Raw genomic sequence first — 22,824 nt, forward strand, 5'->3', positions numbered from 1 at the left:
TGCAAGGGCTGGATGTTGATAGTGCATGGGAGGCAGTTAAGAAGTTTTTGCAGGAGGCAGTGGCTGGCTGTATACCTAGAGTCCGAATAATAAATCAAGCAGTAGGGATTAAATGGATGAATAATACCATTAAGCTTGAGCTGAAGGAAAAAAAAACAACTGTGGAGGGAATTTAAGGAGAAAGGTGACCTGCAGGCACATAAAGAGTAACAAGTGTGGTAAGAAAAGCAAAAGCAGATTATGAAAGAACATTAGCCATGCAGGCTAAAGAGAATCCCAAACAGTTTTTCGATATGTTGCAAGTAAAATAAAAAATATATACGGCAGATTGATTTTAAAGACAGCCGATGGTAGGGAGGTAACTGAATCAGCTGATAGAGTAGAATTACTGAGTGAGCACTTTTGCAAGAGTATATCATCCATGTGGTGACATTGCAGAAATGGAAGAACAAACAGCTTATACAGGAATTGTGGTGAATGAAGTGGAGGTGAATAGTCTATTACAAAACCTCAATGGGAATTCATCTGTGGGATTGGATGGTATACCAGCTCGTGTCGTATGAAAAGCGGCTAAAGAATTGTCAGTGCCTTTGACCATTTTGTTTGAGTCTCGGGTCTGGGTTAGTCCCAAGGGGGTTTGTTTGAGTCTCGGGTCTGGGTTAGTCCCAAGGGGGTGGAAAGAGGGGAAAATAGTTCCGTTGCATAAAGGAGGTCCCAAGACTGCTGTTGAAAATTACCGGCCCATCAGCATATCAGGAATTGTTGTCAAGCTCTTGGAGAAAATACTCAAGAGGAAAATACAAGATAACTTGTATTTTCCTCTTGATCTGCCCCAGTAACTTGCTCACGTTTTATAACACAGTGACGGCTGGACTGGATAAGGGTAACGAGTTTACAGTGATTCTACTGGACCTTGCTAAAGCCTTTGATAGGATACCACATGGAATTCTAATAAGTAAACTGCAGCATATGAGAATGGTTATAGGGTTGGTGAGATGGATAGTAGGGTGGTTGATGGAGAGATATCAGAAAGTGGTTTATTCAGGAGTAAAGTCCAAAAGATGGCCTGTGACTAATGGTGTGCCACAGGGTTCTATTCTTGGACCGCTACTGTTTAATTTGTTCATTAACGATATAGGAAAGGATCTGAGAGGAACTGTGCATCTGTTTGCGGATGATGCAAAGTTGGTAGAGCAATAGTAAATGATCATGATGTCAAAATTTTGTAGGATGATTTGGATAGTTTGGAGGACTGGGGATGTCAATTTAATGTGGAAAAATATAAGGTTTTTTGCATTTTTGGGTGAAAAGATTAGCAGCAGTATATCACATTGGTGGAACTGTACTCCAGGAGATTGACAAGGCCAGGGATTTGGGAGTGTTGGTGGATAGGGAGTTGAAGTTTAGGGGACACATTGCAAAAGTGGCAAAATCAGCTCATCAAATCACTTGGTTGCTGAAAAACTCTTTAACGAGCAGAGACAAACAGGTTATTGTTCCTCTGTATCGAGCCTTGATAAGACCCCATCTAGACTACTGCGCCAGGGTTTCTTCTTGATGGGGAGGAGGTGGAGAGGATCCAGAGACGAGTGACCAAGATAATAGCAGGACTATGGAATGAACCTTATGAGAACAGGTTGAAGATTTGTGGGCTGCACAAATTGGTTGATAGGCGGAAAAGGGGTGATATGATTGAGACATTCAAATTACTGAGGGGTTTCTATAAGATTAATTCAGAAGATATTTTTGAGAATAGGACTGGTAGTGGGAGGACTAGGGGCCATCCATGGAAGCTTGGTAAGAGTGTGGTTAGTAAGGGTGTTAGAGCTAGGTTTTTTACTTGGAGAGTGGTAAATGATTGGAATAAGCTGCCATGACTGTAAATGAGTTAAAGGAGAAATGTGATAGATACTGTGTGAATGTTGAATAGTTGTTCTTGATATGATGTTGGGCCTCCCTCGATGAGTCTAAGGACTCCTTGGAGCTGCCCGTAATAATAATAATATTCTAACATTTCCCATTCTTGAACCATCAGTCTTCCGTTCTCCTTCCCACTGCTATTCGACACTATTATAACTATTATTTTTCAGGAAATTACATACTAAATATTAAACATAACTTTAATACTTCTGATATTTTGACAGTGTTACATTGCCATCATCAAGGATCATAGAACAATAATGTACATGCAGAACCTAACATTAGGCAAATGAGGCTGAAGAAAGGCAACCGAAGTTGGGCCTAGTGGGTTTAATCGGGTTGTCTTGGTCATTTTGCTGAAGATCTGAGAATGAGTGCTTCCCAAATTTGGGGCAGTTTCATGCACCCAAATATGTTGAGATTTGGAAAGTTTCTCAGGGCTGAAGCAGATTCAAGGAATAGCTGCCCATATTTGTATTTGCTGGGATGCAATAGAGTGGCCTTCGAGCAGATTTTGTGGTAGGTGTCCAAAGTATGGTTATCAAGCCTAGAGTGGCTGTAACGGTGGAACCAGAGGTAGTCCACGTGTTCAGAAATTGGCTGCTGTGCCTGTTTGACCATAGCAGATCAGTTTGCAACAGCAAGGGACTTGGTAGGTCTAGGGAATGTGGCTGGTCTTTGGTGGAACAGAGTATCCACCAATTTTTTATGGTCTATAAAAAACGGGTAAGGGATACCCGTTTTTTATTGTCTATAAGTGGTTGTAAGGTTGTATTTCTTTAAGATTTTGGATATTTTAATATTGATATGTCCCAGATATATGGAATGGTGATAAATTCTGTGTAATCTCTGCTCTGAAAGGAAAGATGGGGATGTTAGTGGTTACTGGGTTTTAATATTTTGCAGATTTTTTGGGAGTTGTAGCTATTGGCTAAGAAAGTGTCGAGAATATGGTTGAGTTCAGTAGTTGGGACGCTACTATCAGAAATACAATCTGGACTTGCCATAAGTAATCGATTCTGGACCAAGTCCCTGGTACCACTGATTTCTCTTCCCTTGAACTGATCAAGCCACTGCATATTACCAATCTGTTTTCTTTACTATCATACAAGCTAGCTACTGCTCCCATCAAAACCATATGATCACCTTCACCAACTGGTAACATCTGTTATCACTGTATGAGATATTAAGTCTAACACTCAAGTTCCACATGTTGCTTCAACCATAGGATGATCAAAATTAAAGTATCTCTGCTTTATGCCTTGTGGAGCACCATACAGCAGTCCAAATACTGCAAAACTCTGCAGGAAGACATTATGTGCCATGCAGAAGTGATATCTGAAGGAAAAAAAGTTCAAAAATTCACCACAGGGGTACTGTATTATGTGCTGCCCTTCCCAGTATGCCACAAACTGCATTCTTTACACACTGTGTTCAATGTCAGAATTCAGCTGGTTAGGACTGATGTTGTGCGCATGCTGTCTTTTAGTGTGGACAAGTTATCAGAATGTTCTCGAAGAGATCGACCGACATGTGGAAGGGCTCCTTCCTGCATGAAAATGACTGAATCCATGCACAGGTGCAGCTGTAGCACAACAAAATTGTTTATCATGTTGTGATACCTCTCGGCAGTAACTAAGCAGGTCCCTGGACCCAACTGGCAAACGTTCTCAAAGAATAGTCCAATGATAAATGAAGCTGTAAATCTGCACCAGCCAGTAACTTAGGGTGAATGAATGCAAAGGAATTTCTTGGATTGCATGCATATTTTGCATAACATTGTGAATACATGAATACCCACAATTACCAGTATGGGCAATTGTGGGTATTCATAGCTCCGTTCAAGTGAAAGTGAGCCTCATCTCACCACAAAATCACCAATTTTTGCTTTATAATGACCATGCAGCATCCAACTCCACTCAAGCTAGGACTGTTAAAGCAAATGTGAGTCAACTTTCAGAGTCCTGCAGATGCAACACCTGTCAGGGTTATCTTGAATGGGTAGAAATGCAGAATCTTCCAGACAGTTGTGTAAGATACAGCACGTGCATTGCAAGAACCAGTGCTGTTATTTATGACCTGCTCCACAATGGCAGTATCAATTTCTTTCACTGTTGTGAACTGCTTGGTTTGCCACGTGCAACTCCCAGCAGCCCCGTTTCCTCAAAATGGCTAATCATTCATCACAGTCTGCAATTACTTTTCTTCTCAAATGTTCTTTTGCCACCTTCCATATGCTTTCAACATCCAACCCTTAGAGTTTCTTGTGCTATGGCATTGCTCCAAGTAATCTCAAGTGTCATGTAATATTTCCTCTCAGGTCAATTCCTATACAGACCTGTATTTCCACATAATACCCTCTCCCAACTGAAAATTCCACACAATTTTCTACCACGCAGTCACTCTCACAGATTGGCAGCAATGTGGTCATCTTGGTTACATGATCATGATACCTCTTGGCAGTAACTGAGCAGGTCCTTGGACCCATCCCCTGGTGCAGTTCCTAGATCTAGCATTCTCCAACTCCTGGTACCTTCCATCACATGCCACCTCAGGTAGTTATTCCTCAGTAACTGCATAAATTCCATTTCTTTCTTTCACATGTCCTTTCCTCCTGTTTCCCCCCATAATAATTACTCACTCCTTCACTCACTGAACTGTTTGCCAATGCACCTAGACCATCTGCTGGTCTATAGCAGCAACCAACTGTATATTTACCCCGTTGGCCTCTATTTCACACCACATGGTCTTGAATGCACTACTTTCCCTGACCTCCAGCTGAACTCCTAGTCTTTTTGGCTGCAGTTCATCAGTTGTCATCAACAATACCTCTTTCCCATTCTTTTTTTCTTTGTCCACTTTGACATTGTATCACACTAACTATATCATTTTCTGCCAGCCATATGTCACTGATACTAGTAACTTTTGGCCATGAGGAACTAATGCCAAAAACTCCTCCCCATTGTTCCAAATGGTCCTGGCATTAGCATGGGTAAAGTCTAGGCTTGCAGCTATCCTCTTGCTTTATAATGACTATCCAATTCTGATTAAAGTATTACTAACTTAAACATCTTTTGTAGAATCATCAGAGATGCCATTGAAGGAAAAATAGACGGAAAAAGACCCAGAGGAAGAGTAAGGAAAACAATGCTAGATGACATGCTGAATGGAGATAGGTACACAACCTTGAAAGAGAAGGCTCAGAATAGAAGAGAATGGAAGGAAAATTTTTGCTACTAAGAAAAGAACCTGCTCAATTGCAGAATACTCAAGAAGAAGAAGAATCTCACTTCAATTCAACAATTTTTCCAGACTCTGAATACCAAGTCCATTTAAATGCAAACTAAACACCTTGTATAAGTCCTTTTGTTCATCAAACTCCCTCCACACACCACATTATTTCTCCTGCATAACCTATACATTTATTCATTTGTCATCATGGCCTACTGCCGTCATACTATAGCAACAGACTCACTATTTTAACTCTTTTGCTACTTTCAGCAACTAATGTCTTCTCTTATTCCATAGTTGAAAAGAGTCGGTAGTTTTGGCAGCAATGCCTAAACTACCGACTCTTTTCAACTCTGCTCTTCTGCATTTTAATTGCATTGCTGACATCATTAATATTTGCACCCAGGAAGCATGATTTCATCTTCATAAACACACAACACACATGTGAAACAACAAGCTGCATTTAGGCCAGAGATTTTCACTTTAAGCCAAATAGTTGAAAAATAACTTATGTGGATCTGTATAGGGCATATAACAATGTGCCAAGAGAAAAATTGTTCAAAACACTACAATTAAATGGTATAAAAGGCACACAAATATAGACTATATAATATCAATCACTATATAGTCTATAATTGTGCTGCAAGGTATTACTTGCAGAATTAGAATTGAAGGAAGTTAACTTCAAGTAACATCAGGTATGAAGCAAGGATACATATCTCCACTGTTATTCAGCATCTATATGGATCACATTATGAAGGAAAACAGCATTAGGACTGATATCAAAAGTGGTGACAGTCTAAGCTCTACTTTATGCAGGTGAAGTTATATTTCTGAATAAATCTAGTACAAGTCTTCATTATTCCTTAACTAAATTGAATAATAAATGTTGTAACAAAATTGGTATGAAAATCAACAGTAAAAAAAAAAAAAAAAAAAAAAAAAAATAGGCAGGAACATTAAGAACATCAAACTGCATCCTGATTGGATGCAGTTGGATGTTTTTAATGTTCCTCTGACATTTTAATATTAAAAAACCTATGTAGTAAGTAAAACATTTCAGCTATTTTTGCACTATTTTTAATGAAGATGGCAAATCAAACAGCATAGAATAAGAAACCCTGGTTTAAACTTATGGATCTGATAGCTGGGTTAGAACTAAAACTTGACCAGAGACTGGTCACCACAGATGAATAAGTTGTAAGAAAAATTACAGGAATAAACAGATGGCATCAATGTCAAAATCATATTAAAAATGAAGATAAATAAAGGATTTCACATTATTAATGTTCAAAAATGTGTGAGCATATGGCATCAATGTCAAAATCATATTAAAAATGAAGATAAATAAAGGATTTCACATTATTAATGTTCAAAAATGTGTGAGCATATCTAATCTCAGGTGGTATAATCAATTAAACATAACAAAGGAAGGAAAAATTAGCAAAATCAGTGTTTGATCATACAGAAGAGACCTGGAGAAAGACCAAGATATAGGTGAATTGAGTGTCTTAGAAGACAAATATAAAATTTGGAGGACAATTACATATGAAACTAGTAATGATGTAAAGTAAGTGTAGTATCACATAACCCTTGAAGGTATCAAGAATTTGATGACAACTTTGTAGCTTCTAACAATAAAAATGTGAATGTACCCCTATTGAAAAATAATATTTTTATAATTTCACTGACATTACCACTGCAAAAAAAAAATCTGTATGAGCAGGTTGATATAACCAGTCTTCTGCCTTTATACTGCACTAGCAACACTTGGAATGACAATGGGACATCGTGTCCTTTAATTGGAAAAGACTCGAGTGCAATTCTCATCATGACAAGAGGAGGAATGTTTGTACTCAATTGAAAGTGAGTTACCTGATCTCACATGGAGGTAACAGGATTTTTCCCCTCCCAGAAACTAGTTTCTCATCCTGTACACACACACAAATCAGCAAAGAAAATGCACAGAAACAGACAAAAAATACTATTAGTGGACAGTAGACGGAGAAATAAGAAAGTAGGGGAGACTGTTAACTGTGTATAGTGTGCCCTCCCATGATAAATCCTTAAGAGATGTCAGGTAAGAGGTGGTTTATGCATTGGCAAAAAGCTTGTAGATCCAGTTGAATTCTTGGGCAATGAAGAAATCAAAAACTTTATTCAGCATCCTGGTATTTGGTAGTCTTCTGGGAAGAAAGACTCCATCAAATGGAAATGTTTAAAAGTCATCATTTTTAGATGAGCTGTTCACTTAGGATTTGTGACTAGCCATGTAAGCTTATAGTGAACAATGCTCCCGGTCTTGTTTACAACCACAAAATTTTATTTTTTAGCTGTAAACAATTTAGTTGTACTGACTTTAGAGAACTGTTCACTAGATGAGAAGACAAAGATGCCACAAACCTATAACAAATCAGTGTTGTGTGTAAGCAAAATTTGTACAATATGGATGTTTGTGTAAGTTAGCTGAGAATCGGAGCTAACTTGCATGTAATCAGGTAGGATTCTGTTTCTGGAGGTTATTTTCACTACATTAGAAAGCAGCAAGGAGTTAAGAGCACTACTTATGGAAGGTAATGAAGCCTGGAATGTTATCTACAAAACTATGGATACATTTTGTGGAGAGAAAATCATTCATTTAAAGAAAAAGTGTGGATGAAAGTAGCTCTAAGGATAGGTAGTGATGGGGAAATGAGAATAAAGAAACAAATCAACATGACAGGTACTGAACAAACCAGAATGGAAACCAAAAATTAATTTATGGCAGCTTTTGCTTGGATAATTATGTGACAATCATGTTATTAAATATTAATTGCTGGCCTGGTTGGCCATGTAGTTAGCAAATCTGCCCCTCTAACCAAAAGGCTGTGGGTGTGAATTCCACTGCAGGCATGGATGTATATGCTTGTCTTTAGGTGGTAAATGAATTTCATCACTTTGATAAAACCACCATGCTGCTTATTAGAGATCTGAAGTGGCTTGAAAAAGTTCTGTGTTTTGGTCTCTAGAATTGAGTTTCCAAACCAGGTAAAAAAATATTAAGCCCCTTCATGGTACTATTGTATTACAGATTTACAAACTTTTGTGGTAGTAGTCACATAAAAAAAAAAAAAAAAAAAAAAATCTTACATTGAAATAAAGGTTGGAATCAAAGAATCACTACAAAGATCCTTTGAGAATCTCTATACAAATAGATTGTTATGAATTCAACTCATAGTTACAGGTGGCTTTGTTGAACTGGTCCTCCTTCAATATAAAATATAATCATGGCCTTTTAAATATAAACATTTTAGAAACCCTTCAAATTTTGAGCACTGCTATAAGATACATGACTTTCATTATAGCAAACTCTTAAGGATCAACTAAATAGTTTGTTATAGTGAATTTATTTTAACATAGCATTGTACATGTGGATCTTTTTGTTACAAATTTTTCAGTAGTTTGCTGTAGTGAGCAAGTCTGTTATAGCAAGAATTGATTATACTTAAAACTGCTGGGAAAAACAAAATTAAATATCCTCCCTCTCTTAGATAATTTGTCAGCAGGGTAGGTCTTTTAATTTTGTTCATGATAACCACTGTTGATTGATAAGACTGATTTATTCGACCAATTTTCATGCTCGTTCATATCGTGTTTGAGTTTAAAACTTTTTTTTAGCATATGCAATATTCATGAAAAAAAGAAATGCATATTATATTAATAAAGGACCAAGCAGAGAAAAGATATGTATTAATAAAATAACCAAAATATAAGATTCAAACTTTATTCATACATTCTCATTTGTATTAATATCAAATATATTTCACATACAAAATATATATACAGTGTGTATAATTTGGATTTTATACTTTGCTAATATACATGACATAATACTTTCAATTTTTCTTCTCTCCTAAATGAAATTTAGATAATATTTTCACTGTCTTTAAAACAACATTGCAGTAATAGAGCGGGAGAAGTGTGGCAGAAACATCTTAAATTATGTCACACTGGTGTCATTGATGTTTTCTTTATAATTTATTTTGTTGGCTAATAAAAATAACAAATAAATGTAAAATTAATAGCAATCCTTATTAAATTCATAATAACATATCTCGACAGTCCTTAGGTTAAGGAAGATACTTTACAGTTAGTATATTTGAGATTTAAGCAATAGAAAGATCAGTTTAACAATAAAATTATAAAGACTCATGATTCTAAATTATAAAATATAAATGCCTTAGAAATAAGTCTGCTATGGTGCATGAAAACTTATGTTAGATCTCTATAGTGCAATTTTGAGAAATGGTCAACACAAAGAATATATACATTTAAGTGCTTTATGAAAATAATGAAATGCGACAGCTGCAAGTTGGGGTATTTCGTTAAACATGTTTTATACAAAATGGAGATGAAATAAAAGTTTTGGATGCTTGAATGTTTTTGTACACTTTCATGGAGAAAAAAAAAAAAGGGAGGGGGGGGGGTACCATGACAAAAGTAAAATGATACAGCATTTACAACATTGCACTTTTAATAGAATTAAAAATTCCTTCATCTGTATTTAGAAAAAATACTGCACATTAATTCTGTACATAAATTCTTACTAAACTATCTCTAAATATACAAGAAATTTTTTTTCCCCCTTTTTACAATTAACTTAAAAAGTATGACTAAAATGTGGGCATTCATTTCTTCCATGGCTTTCATATCTGGAGATGTCCTTCTGTAAGATACGAACCACTCATTGTAATTTTAAGTTCTATTAATTTTTGGTTCATCGCAAAACAATATTCTGACTAAAAGTGCTGTCTGAGGGAAGACGTTCTTTGGACTGGCTTCTTCTGAAGATATTCCATGTTAAACGTTTATGTCCATCTTTGCTTTTGCTGCTGGATAGACTACCAGCTGGAGTAGGTATATAACATGTAGGAGAAATACTAGAACTACTAGATGTGGTAGACATTGGACTTGTGGATGGACTGGATTTTGGATTAAGATAATTATGATCCATTGGAGTAATTACTTTCAGAGTTAATGTGCACCCAGCCTCCCTTATCATTAAAACAACTTCATCGTGTTTTGACCATTTTACATCTCTTTCACCTATGGCAACAATAAAATCCCCTTCCTTCATTCCTGCAGCCTGAAATAAAGATCACATCCTTATTAATAAAATTATTATACAATAGTAATAAATGTCAAATTATGGTTGAAAGGTTCAAGCTTTTTTTTTGGGGGGGGGGGGACATTTAATGTGAGAACCAATAACTAACTATAGCTGCAGCATTTAGTTTTAGTCACTCCCATAGTGAAGTCACTGTTGATGATATACACTTTCAATTAACAAAAACCAGCCAGATAAAAGGTTCTTTTCTACTCCATTTGGGAAAATAGACATCCAAAGTTTGTTACTTTATGTTTCCAAAAAGCCAAGAATCAAATTGCAGTAATACACTGGTGTACAAAAGGCAAGGGCAAACTACATTTTTATCACAGCTGACTAACACTCAGTGGCAATAGGATAAAACAGTTCCTAGCTCTGTATGATTCAGATGTTTCATGAGAGAGGACTAGATCTGGTCTAACATATTTTTATTAAAATTTAATGTAAATACTACCCATGGAGAGCAGTTAACCCACCTGTGAATCGAGAGTTAAATAATCCAAAAATCTTGTTCTAGAAACAAGGTTTTTGGATTATTTACTGGAAGTAAGCAGGGAAGAAGTCTCAGTTAGTCATCATGATACCAAGAAATGAAGATGTAAGAAATAATACTGATATTTTAAGACACTGGATTAAAATCACATTAAGGATAAGGCACTAAATATAAAAGAGATGGTAGAGAGAGAAAAATAAGGATAATACTGAATGGAAACACTTTTGTTACCAACTCGACAGTTGATTCAAAATCTGCAGATAACACAGATGAAAAGAGTAGTGAGTAAGGGTGAAAATCAGATCTAAATAGAATACTTTATGCTGCAAGAAACAGCAGTTACAATTCAACATTTCTAAACTAAAGGACTTCATCATTTGTGTAGAAAAAATGCTAGGGATAGCTTACCATTTGGCTAAGGCAAACTATAAATTACAGTATAAAGATGACTTAGGAATAATAACACAGTGGAATATGAAATTTTTTTAAAGTGTAGAAAGGCAGATTGTTATTATTATATTATACAAAATAATTAAAATTATATTAAAGGCCCATACTAACCATTATTCACATGATTTCTATTAATACATCTGGCAAGTCATTCCAGCCATTCACTAAGCAAAAAATTTAATCCTAACACCCTTAGTAACCTCTAAGGTGACACCTTGTTCTCCTCCCCTCCATATATAAAAATTTCTTTTACATCAGTCTTATAAAACCCCATATAAACTTATAACTTTCTTTCTCGTATACACTCTTTTACTGTCCATCAACTCAAGTTTGCAACCCACACACCCATCCTCGTAGCAAGCATTCCATAGGTCTGTCACCATCTTAGTCACTCACCTCTGGAACTTCTCCACCTTTTCATCCCCAAGACCTGATCAAATCTGTATCCAGTAGTAAAGATCAGCCATATAAGCTCTAACTTATATGGCTGATAACTCTCCTATCTCTACTTATGTGTTCTTCGACATCTAGCTAATCATTTGAGCTATTTTACCCATTTTTGCAATATGCCTTCCCAACTTCGACTCACTGTTGCACTTAAATTATAAAACAATAAAGGAACATTTAATTATACAAAAGTGAAAATGTTAAAAGATTTATTGCTTTAAACTGTAGTTTCTTCTCAACTTGATAAATTTCTCTACAGCATGACAAGGCATTCCAAGTCATTTTTTTTCTTTTTAAACCAATAATAATTGAAGAACGATTCCAATCACAACAGTTTTCTACAACTGCATGCTGTGGTTTAATTCCCTTCTGCATATGACTCATAGCAATTTTTAATTTAACATATATGCATGCACACTATTTTGTGACATAAAACTCAGTTACTGGATCAAAAATTATGTTTCAGTTATCAGAAATCAGTCATTCTGGTTAAGTTTCATTCACAGTTGTATGCTGTGCTCTCAGTCACTCAGCAATCTATTGTAGAAGGATATGCATCACAATCACCTCACTTCTGTAGTCCAGCATTTCATACAGTCATAACAGAATTTATATGGGTTGTAAAATAGGAGTCTACTGCTGTATACAAGTTATCAGCTGAATTAATAACCAGTATAGATGGCTAAAATGAAAGCTTAAGTTTACACAGCTTATGATGTGATGAAATGAAACAATGTTTACTTTTTGTCTAAGAGAGAGAGAGAGAGGGAGGGAGGGTGTTATACACTAAGAAAAAGTATAGTTTAATGCTCAAAAGCTGCTTCAGGTTCCACTTAAGTAAAGTCTTTTAGTGAAATAGCAGTTAATTACCAGAACATATGCAGGACATTTTGTTTAGAATTCTAATTTTGTGGTCTGTCATTGTACTTCATAAACCTATGTTGATTCTTTACATCAGATTACATATTAATAATATTACCTCTGCTAAACTTCCAGGATCCACTCCTGCAACTATTACAGGTGAATCTCCTCGAACACTGAAGCCATAGCTCTCATCACTTTTCTTATTTAGATATGCTGTTCTAGCTGCTGTCCAGTAGTGACGTGCTGAGAAAATGCTGAGCGGTCCCTGAAATTAAATATTAGGACACTATGAAAATAATATCTCTCACACACACACACACACACACACACACACACACACACACACACACACACACACACACACACACAGGAAAAGTAATAAATGATAAAATAAATAAGCAAATTATAAGACTACCACAGTTGACTCCCAGCTTTGTTAAATCAAGACATCATATATCTATTTCTAATAAAGTTAGGGTATCCATCTATTGCATTTGAATGTGGTGGCAGTCTGTTTTCACAAAAGTCTAAGCATTCCCAGAAATGCTTTTGGCATGCAATTGTTTAATATCAGTTTTCAAGATAAAATGTTTTCAAGTAACATTCATACAATTATTGCAGAAATAAAGTGTATTATTATCTTCTGAGAAGTTGTTAGTCACATATGAATTTATTTCTGTTATCAAAATATTAGGCTTTTTTTAAGTGGAAGAGATAACCACTGAAGATCCAATGATATTGCTACTGTACATGACAAATGACTGTGCCCTACAACAGTCAAAGCTCAATTAGGAATCAAATGTACTTATTTGAAGGGAATACAGTTAATACTTTACATTAATGCTATCAAACAAGATAATCGAATGTGTTACTAAATATTAATAATATCTATTAATTGCACATTTTTATGTATTTTTTTCTATTCACCATTTATAGTCACAATTATTAGATAAGATTAACATCAATAGCTAGGCCCAAAATATTATGTAAATTTAGTGATCCAATGAAGAAAGAAATTTTTTTTGCAAAAATAAAGTTAAGTCAGAAACATAATGACAGTGAAATTTTTCTGTATGCTACATGCAATACACGATTTTCTATCAAACATTGAGGACCGTTCCAATGTTTTTTCAACATACCATAATCAAGAAACAAGCAAAGGTTAAAGCATAAAACTGAATAATTATTACAGATGACAATGTGTGGAAATCAAAGAAGAAATAGTTGGTACTAATGAAGTTATCATACACCAAAACGTTTATTAGAAACATATTCATAAGAATTAATAATTTTATTATAGCAAATATTTTGGCCTAAAATTTGTAAGCCTTCATCAGTGTACAAGCATATTCACAAAGCATGAACAATGGCATGTCATTCCTTTTACAGATCTAAGCCATGTATCGGAGGGCTACCACACAATGGATAGTTACAAAATAAAATAAATATTATAAGATGATAATAATAACTACATAAATTAAAATTACATGAAAATAAAAAATGGTAAGAGGTGAAGTTGCTTGCTATTTATCAGGATGAGACCCTACCAAATCTGCAATATATAGACAATTGTTTTGATTTTTGGGTTGCTTAGGGTCAAAGCTGTATAACTGAGAGGAGACCTGCACATAGCTTCAAAGGAATGCAGAGAACCGACCAGGGCTTCTGACCTAATGTCCAATCATCACCTTCTTGTAGTGCACCAAGAGAAGGTGACCTAGATACTGAATGAACGATGCGCTGGCAATTTGAGATTTAGCCAACCAAATTGTATTCTTATTGGCTTAAACCACAAATAAACTGATGGTACAACATAACAGAATTTCATACCGGCTGGGGCGTCGCTCGGTTAAACAGGGCCCCAATTGTTCGGGGCCTTGTTTAACAGGCAAACAGCAAAAGGTCAGCTACTGGAACAAATCCTGAAACACACCCCAACTCAAAAAAACACCAGAGTTTAAGATTGGTACTATCAACATAAGAAGCCTGAATGGTAAAGAAATGGAGCTGGCTGAGAAATTGGATAAGTACCAAATTGACATAATAGGGATGACTGAAACAAAAAAGACAAAAACTAATGAGATCTTTCTGAGAAATAAATACAAAATGTTATATTCAGGCAATAACAATCTGAGAAAAAAAAAAAGGAGTAAATAAAGTATTCAACACTAAATATAAGGCTAATCTTTGTGAATGGCAGGCAATATCAAGCAGAGTGATATGGGCAAATATCAGAATGAAAAAATGGACAACAAGACTTATTTGTGCCTATGGTCCCACAGAAGGTTCTACTAAGGTAGAAGTGGAGGAATAGGAATTTTTTGAGGCTTTAGAGAAAGCAACTGACACAATGAAAAAGGAAAAGTTGGTCCTTGTTGGAGATCAAAATAGCAGAGTAGAAATTATTGTACATTTTGGGAAAACTTGGAGAAAAGAGCAAAGCTAATAATAATAGCAAATCCCTGTTGCATTTCTGCTCAGGAATGGACTGGTTATTACTAACACAATGCTCCAACATAAAAATGTTGCATAAATTCACATGGGAAGAAGAGGCAAAGAATAAGAGAAGTCTCGTTGACTATGTTATTGTTGATAGTGATGTTTTCTCACTGATCCATGACATTAGAGTGTACAGAGCATTTGAAATTGGAAGTGCTCACCATTTAGTCTTGAGCAGGATAAAATTGAATTTCATACTGAAATGAAGAAGGTAAAGTTTTAAAGCAAATAAAAGTTGAGCAGCTCTCAGATGTGAACTACAGTCTAAAATACACAAACATTATTGAAGAAAAAATGAAAGAGTTTGAGAACAGGAACCAAACCTTGGAGATTTTCAGTAGAAAATCCTGAAGAAAACATTGATTGATTCAGCCAGAGAGACATGTGTTGAGGTTGTCTACAAGGATAGAAAAATCAGAATTCCATGGTGGACATAAGAAGTTAAACAGGCAGTGAAAGAAAAGAAGAAAGTATATCAAAAACTCCTAGCAAATAAGTCAGCTTATGCCCGTAGAGAATAGCTGGCTGAGTCGATAGTGTATCCACTCTCCAGCCAGAAGGCTGTGGGTTCGAATCCTGCCGTGGGCATGGATATTCGTGATTGTCTGTGGAAAAACTAGTGGTGGTCAACGATAGATGGCGTTGCTGTTAGTTGTAGTTGGTGGATTGAGTGGTAGAGGTGTCAAATAATAATATTAAAATGTAAGAAAGCTAAACACTGTATAAAATTAGCTAAACAAAGTTCATAGGAAGACTTTGGTAAGAACATAGAAAATAAAGATCAAGAAAGTGGCAAGATATTCTGGAAGCTGTTCAAAAAAGTTTAGAAATAGAGGAAAGAATGCTATAAAAGGAATTAGAGATGATAAAGGTGACATTAAAACTGGAGAAAAAGATATCCTTGATGTATGAAGTAATTCATTTGAAAAAATGCTAAATGAAACAATCAGTGCCAGCACTGTGGTAAAAACCAACAAGTATGCAATCGGGAATACATATCCATACTTGAAGTAGAAAAACAGAAGAAGTCTGAAATGTGGAAAGGCAACAGGAGTAGATGATATTCGACCAGAAATGCTCACATATGAAGGTATAAAAGTCTTGCACTGGCTGCGCTGCATAGTTCAGAAGGCCTGGACAGAGGGATGAATTCCAGATGATTGGAGTAGAGCTCTCATAGTACCCATATATAAAAAGGGAAATAAAACTGAATGAGAGAATTACAGAGGTATTTCCCTACTGAGTGTTTCTGGTAAGATTTATGCAAGTATACTTGAGAAACAGTTGAGAAAGATTCTAGAAGGGAAGCTTGGTGAAGAACAAGCTGAATTCAGGCCAAATAGTGGCTGTCAGGATCAGATCTTAACTTTACGACAAATAGTTGAGAAAGCATGGGAATATAACAAAGATCTGTATTTAAGTTTTGTCGATGTGGAAAGGACATATGACAATGTGCCAAGCGAGAAGCTATTCAATACGCTACATTATATGGTGTCAATGGGGCATTATATCAATCAATACTTAGTCTTTATTTGAGTTATAAGTCAACAGTTAGAAGTGGAGGAAGTACAGGAAGATCATTTGATATTAAATCTGATGTCCAACAAAGATGTACATTATCACCTCTGTTATTCCTAATCTATATGGATTGCATTATGAAGGAAAGTGGCATTAAACCTGATGTCAAAATTGGAGATGTTAATCTCAGCTCTTTACTTTATGCAGATGATATTATACTTTTAAATAAATTCAGTACAAGTCTGCAAGATTCCCAGACTAAATTAAATAAATGTTGTAATAAATTTGGAATGAAAATTAGCAATAACAAGACAATAACATTGAAAATATCAACTGTATGTGAATGGAGAACCTATAGAACAAGTAAAACATTTCAGCTATTAAGGCACAATATTTAGTCAAGATTGTAAATTAAATATGGAAATTGAAAACAGAATCAACAAAGCTGGTATGATAGGAAGTCAAATTAATCAATTTATATGGAATAGAGAGAAATTAGTCAAAACACTAAATTAGCTGCATACAAGACATTGTTCAAACCAATTTTAACTTATGGATCTGAGAGCTGGGTTAAAAATAAAACACTTGACCAAAGACTAGAGATCACAGATATGAGAGTCCTGAGAAAGATTAAGAGCCGTGAACAGATGGCATCAATGGCAATATCATATTAAAAATGAGGATATTAGGAAAGAACTTGACATTGTCGGCATCCAGGAATGTGTTAGCAGAGCTAATCTCAGGTGGTATGGTCACTTAAACAGAATGGGAGAGGAAAGATTAGCAAAATAAGTGTTCTCTGCCAGCTTGGCAGGGAAAAGATCCAGAGGAAGACCAAGATATATGTGGATTAATACAATAAAAGTGCCTTAGAAGACAGAAATATAAGATCTGATAATTTTGGAGTCTTCACAGATAACAGATTGATTTGGAGGAAAATTGTTGATAAGTTAGTAATGATGTAAATTTTTAATGTAGTACTATCATAATATCCTGTACACCCCTTGAGGGTACATGTCAGCAATTTGATGATGATGATCTTTTAAGTTTGGATGGTGCAGAAGCACTTCAGAACTCTTTAAACAATTGCTTAATTTAAACCAATCCAACCAAAGCCATATTTTTCAGACTTGTTATGAGTAATGTAAGATTGGTGTTCTACAGCCATTTTTCAACTAAATATCAAAAATATAAGAGAAGGCAATCATTTTGAACCAGAGAGAGAGGGGGGGGGAGCTATTCATCTTTTGTTTACAGGAAAGAATTCATGTACTAAACTGTATTTCTTCAGTATCGTTTGCAATTACTTCAGAGATACGTGATATATTATTATTATGTGACACCTTCAAGGAGTCCAAATATTATTATTATATTACAATATTGATGATGATCATCATTTTAAGTTTGGATGGTGCAGAAGCACTTTAGAATTCTTTAACAATAAAATTATTATTATTATGTGACACCTTCAAGGAGTCCAAATAATCATCGAAGGAGGGCACATACTCTACAACTCTCTGTCTCCACAGCTCAATCCACCAACTACAGTAAACGGCAGCTACCATCATCATCCTCTACACCAATGGCATCTACAGCCCACCACAAACATCCATGCCCACGGCAGGATTCGAACCCACAGCCATTTGGCAGCAGAGCAGATACACTAACCACTCGGCCAACCAAGATGGTATATGGAACTGGGACTAACCATACTGATTCAGGTTTCTAAGTTGTATGGTGGAACTAAAACATGTGGATTAGATCTTAAGAAGAATAGCATTCCATTGTTCCATCTTTTGAATCTACTGTTGCACTGATGATGGCCTTTTAGTTTCAAGCTGAAATATTTACAATAATAAAATTATTAATTCTTGTGAATGTGTTTCTAATAAATATTACTAAGTCACAAGTGCCATTAAACACTTATATAACAAAATAATCAGTTCTTGATCAATGATTTCACAAACAGAGAAGAAGAAAAAAGCTGCATGACAAAGTTCCTCTCTGCGCCCCCTCTTAACCTTCCTACCGGCTACGACGTCTATAGACGTCCAAATAAATCTGGATAAGATTCAGCCCACCTGTTTAAAGAACCTGGATAAGAAGTGCAATTTGACTGTCATGTCCATTAGAAGGTGTGATAAACCCTCACGCTGAAGAGAAATGTTAATCGGATTATCTCCAATTCGTAGCTGCCTCTCAGTTGCCTGTAACAAGAAACGGACTTTCTTGTTCCATGCTGGTGAACTGGATTTTAGTTATATATGATAGACTAAAAATAGAGAAATTATTTATATTTTTGTTTTCTCTTTTTATTGTACAATACAATTTTAATTTCTGGGCAAAATAAAGGTCTTGCATAATTTCTTCACTTAACCAATTTAATTTTTTATTTTTTTGCACTAATTTTTTTCTAATCGCTACTAGACAAAAGATTTTTCTTTGTTCTCGAAGAAATTAATTCACGATAATTATTTGGAATATTCTTTTAAAAAAAGAAAAGAAAACCGGCTGCCGACGTTCCAGGTTATATTAATTTTATTTTTGTACAAAACCATGGAAATCGAATAATACTTAACAGATTTCCTTTAGGACACGCTTGAGCAACTTTGCTTTATAGAGAATAACATGAAATTCTTTAATCATATTACTAAATTTTTTCTTCATGTTGTATAGTAATCTGTACTTTCACTATCTTGGTTTCCTTGTATAATTGGTCATTACAAAATGAAATTAACAGTTATGATTTAAATTTATATTTTCTGCATAATTCAGATATTTTATTCTCCAATTTTTAAAGAAAGCGATACATTTGCTTATTTTTATCATTCAAATTATGTATATCAAATGTGAAAGTTTATTTCCATATTTTTACAATAGAATTGAACTTTATTTCGCCTCTGATAGTTTAACCCCCCCCCCCCTCGTTGCATTACTATCACACACCCGAAAACTGTTATGAAACATAGGTACAGTTTTTATTTAATACGTTATTTTTCTCTAGTAATATTGAAATAATTGTTCTAGAAATAATTGTTCCACATAACTTTAATTTTTCGATACTGAAACTATGTGGTGATTATTATAAATTAGCAAATTATAAATCACACAATATACATATTTCGTGATTATTATAATTCAGGAAATTATGTGATATTCGGATACAGGTGAAATTAATATTTAAAACCACTGTCATCCTTCAAATGCAATATCAGAATAAAGAAAGTGAAAAACCCGAAGTTTCGAAATACATTTAGAAAGCCCGCTCTCGAAATGTATTGGTCTACAGACTGGATTCTGAACACGGCAATGTTTCGTGATGTTATGACTGAAAAACAATTCAGTCTCATCATGAAGTATTTGCATTTTCAGAATAATGAAGAATACGATCAGGCAACACATCCTTGCCCAGTCCTCAACAAAATTTATGATTTTCTGATGAAAATCCGTCAAAAATGTAGATCACTCTACATTCCTGAGAGAGACTTGAGTATCGATGAAAGCCTTATGCCATTCAAAGGTGGACTGAAATGTAAGCAGTATATTCCCAAAAAGAAAGCGAAGTATGGAGTAAAATTTTTTATGCTTTGCGAATCGAAAAGTGGATATCTTTGGGATTTCAAACCTTATACGGGAAAGCAAACTGTAATCGAGCACGATAAATATTCGGATCTCCCCTTGTCGATGCGTGCAGTAATGCAGTTACTAGACCCTTTACTGGGGAAAGGATAATGGATAATTGCTATTATAATGATATTGCCATTATAATGAATTATAATGGATAATTACTATACATGTGTCCTGAACTCGCTGATTTGCTTTTACAGCATCTTACAGATAGTTATGGTATGTAAATACAAAAAGGCGAAATATGCCTCCAGATCTGGCTTCAGGAAAGCTATCGAAGGGGGAAATCCGAACTTATCAGCGAGGGAAAGTCTTTGCACTACGTTGGAAAGACAAAAAAGATGTTTTTCTGCTATCTTCCCTGCACAATCCATCAGCGGAATCCGTGGAGAAGCATGGTTTGAAGAAAGAAAAACCCATTGCTGTGTGTGCATACAACGACACTATGGGTTGAGTCGACAGGTGCGATCAGCAGCTATCATTCTACTCTGTAATGAGGAAACAGCATAAAAAATATTACAAAAAAGTGTTTGGACATGTTATTTGAATTTTGAAGTGTTTGGATTTTGTTATTTGGAACAGTTTCCTCCTGTACAAGAAAAAATGTTTGTCTACCATAACATATCTAGAATACAGAATAGAAATTGCGAAAGCATTGCTGCATGCACATGCACCTTCTTCAGCAAGCAGAAAAACAGGAAATCCTGCCAGACATCTGAGGTTGAACGCTGCTAACTCCAACTATTATCCCGAAAATCTACCACCAACGGCTAATAAAAAAAAAACCTCCACCCAAATATTATGTATGTAATAAAAAAAATATCAGAAAGGAAACAAAAATCTGGTGCCCTGAGTGTAAAATTGCTTTGTGTGTTTACCCTTGCTTCAAGGTGTTCCACGCTGTTCAAGAATTTTAAATTCTGAACAGTATGAAATAAAAAATGTTTGTTTTCAAGGCCATCAAAACAGTCCTTTTCAGGACTACAAATATTGATAGAGGGATACCCGAATGCACTGTTTCTTTTTCATCTTGAAGGCTAATTTTTCAGTTCTTTTTTGACACAGAGAAACTGGAAAGAGTATTCCAGGTAAAGTATTTCATCAAAAAAATAATGAAATAAAATCTACCCTATATATATATAAAATGATAAGCTTTTTTATGTCATGTTTATCGAAATGTTTTGAAACTCAGGGGTTACCCTGAGTGTCGAGTCTTCAAAATTCGAGTCATCAGAATTCAGTGGCTGAACCCCCTTTCGAGTTATCACAATTGAAGGAGAACTGGTCTACCATACCAGAACAGGGGGGGTTGGGCATAGCCCCCTAGTTAATAAATGAAATATATAAATAATAACGGGAACATTTTCACCTTGCCAACACTCAACATTGATGTGATATGGGTTCCAAATTTCTTGTTTCGGAGATATATATATATATATATATATTACAAAGTTTTGTAATAAAAATTTCTGCTACAATGAAGTTTGGCAGAATCAACAATATTATTACCACCTTATTTCTGTTTCTCGTGTGGGAGAAAAACGGTAAAATGTCACTCTTATAATTATATGAGATGTTATAATGGCAAAAATAGTAAGAAAAAAGTCATTTGCAGTTTCTCTTCAAAACACAAAGAAAGAACATTGTAAATTCAGCCAGTGGAAAAGAAAATACTGCATATTTTTCTCCTGTTATCTGATTTTTTTTCTCATAGTTCAAAGAAGAAATCACTGCATATAACATGAAGTCTGCAGGAGGGAAAAAAATCTGGAAATTGGTTACATTATAACGAATAGAGAAATCATGTCAGAAAAATTATTCACGTATGATTCTAATCTCAGCAGACATAACATTTTCTTCTAGATTAGATATCTAAAGTAACTGAACCTTTGCTACTGTTTTACACTAAAATGAATAGGTATGTTCTCCAAGTGATTTACGTTTGTAACAGCTGTCTTGCAAACGATTTATGAAATAAATTATCTGAAATATCCGCAGATTGCCTAGGTCTATATCCACCCCCCCCCAAAAAAAGAAGATTATGAAACGCATATGCACCTTTTCTTTGAAAATAATTCAAATCCTCTTTTTCAAGATAACTGTATGATTTAATTTCTAACTTTTGATAATAAAAGTGAAACTGATCATTATAAATTAAGCAATTATTTTGGCATAAATAATGTATAAGCATGTAAACGAAATATCAGTATTTCTGTTAGAATATAGGTAATCAACAATCGAAAAGGAAACAAGACATTCTTGACATATTCTGCACTACAGCCTGGGGCACTTTAGTGTTCTCCCCTTTCTTCTCAATAGCACTGAGAGTAACAAGCCTTCAACCTTAGAAGACGTAGATTATTTCAGAAATAGCTTCCAGCAGCAGAAGTAATATTTAGATTTTTTTAAAGAAAAACAAACAAAAATAATACTACTGAACTTTCTTTTGTGTGGTATGCATATAAACAATTTTGCATGGTGAAAATATAGCATATTATTTCTAAAATTTCACATAATTTCAGCGGGCAGTAGAACAGCTGGTTTTAGATTGCAAATAAATAGAACAGAATTAGAAGTTTCACAATACAATCTGATTGCCGTATATCTTTTGTCAAAATGGTAAAATGAA

General features: G+C 35.0%; 2 protein-coding genes across 3 annotated transcripts in view; one reads left to right on the forward strand and one right to left on the reverse strand.

Annotated features, from left to right (window-relative positions):
• The window catches only part of Prp4k (Pre-mRNA processing factor 4 kinase), a 526,475-nt gene that overhangs the window by 477,787 nt on the left and 25,864 nt on the right, over positions 1-22,824 (forward strand). The gene's annotated exons all lie outside the window — the stretch shown is intronic.
• Rhp (GTP-Rho-binding protein rhophilin) overlaps positions 8,901-22,824 on the reverse strand; it is a 288,568-nt gene continuing 274,644 nt past the window's right edge. For both annotated transcript variants that reach the window (XM_090398531.1, XM_090398532.1), the window contains 2 exons: positions 12,667-12,816; positions 8,901-10,276 (listed from right to left, as the gene is read on the reverse strand). In XM_090398531.1, the coding sequence (XP_090254657.1) occupies positions 9,908-10,276; positions 12,667-12,816 (519 nt within the window). In that variant the 3' untranslated portion in view covers positions 8,901-9,907. The remainder of the gene's footprint in view (positions 10,277-12,666; positions 12,817-22,824) is intronic.

Source organism: Typopeltis vanoorti, chromosome 9, assembly GCF_054136105.1.
Source record: "Typopeltis vanoorti isolate ZY-2024b chromosome 9, IOZ_Tvanoo_1.0, whole genome shotgun sequence".
Classification (NCBI taxonomy): Eukaryota; Metazoa; Arthropoda; class Arachnida; order Uropygi; family Thelyphonidae; genus Typopeltis; species Typopeltis vanoorti.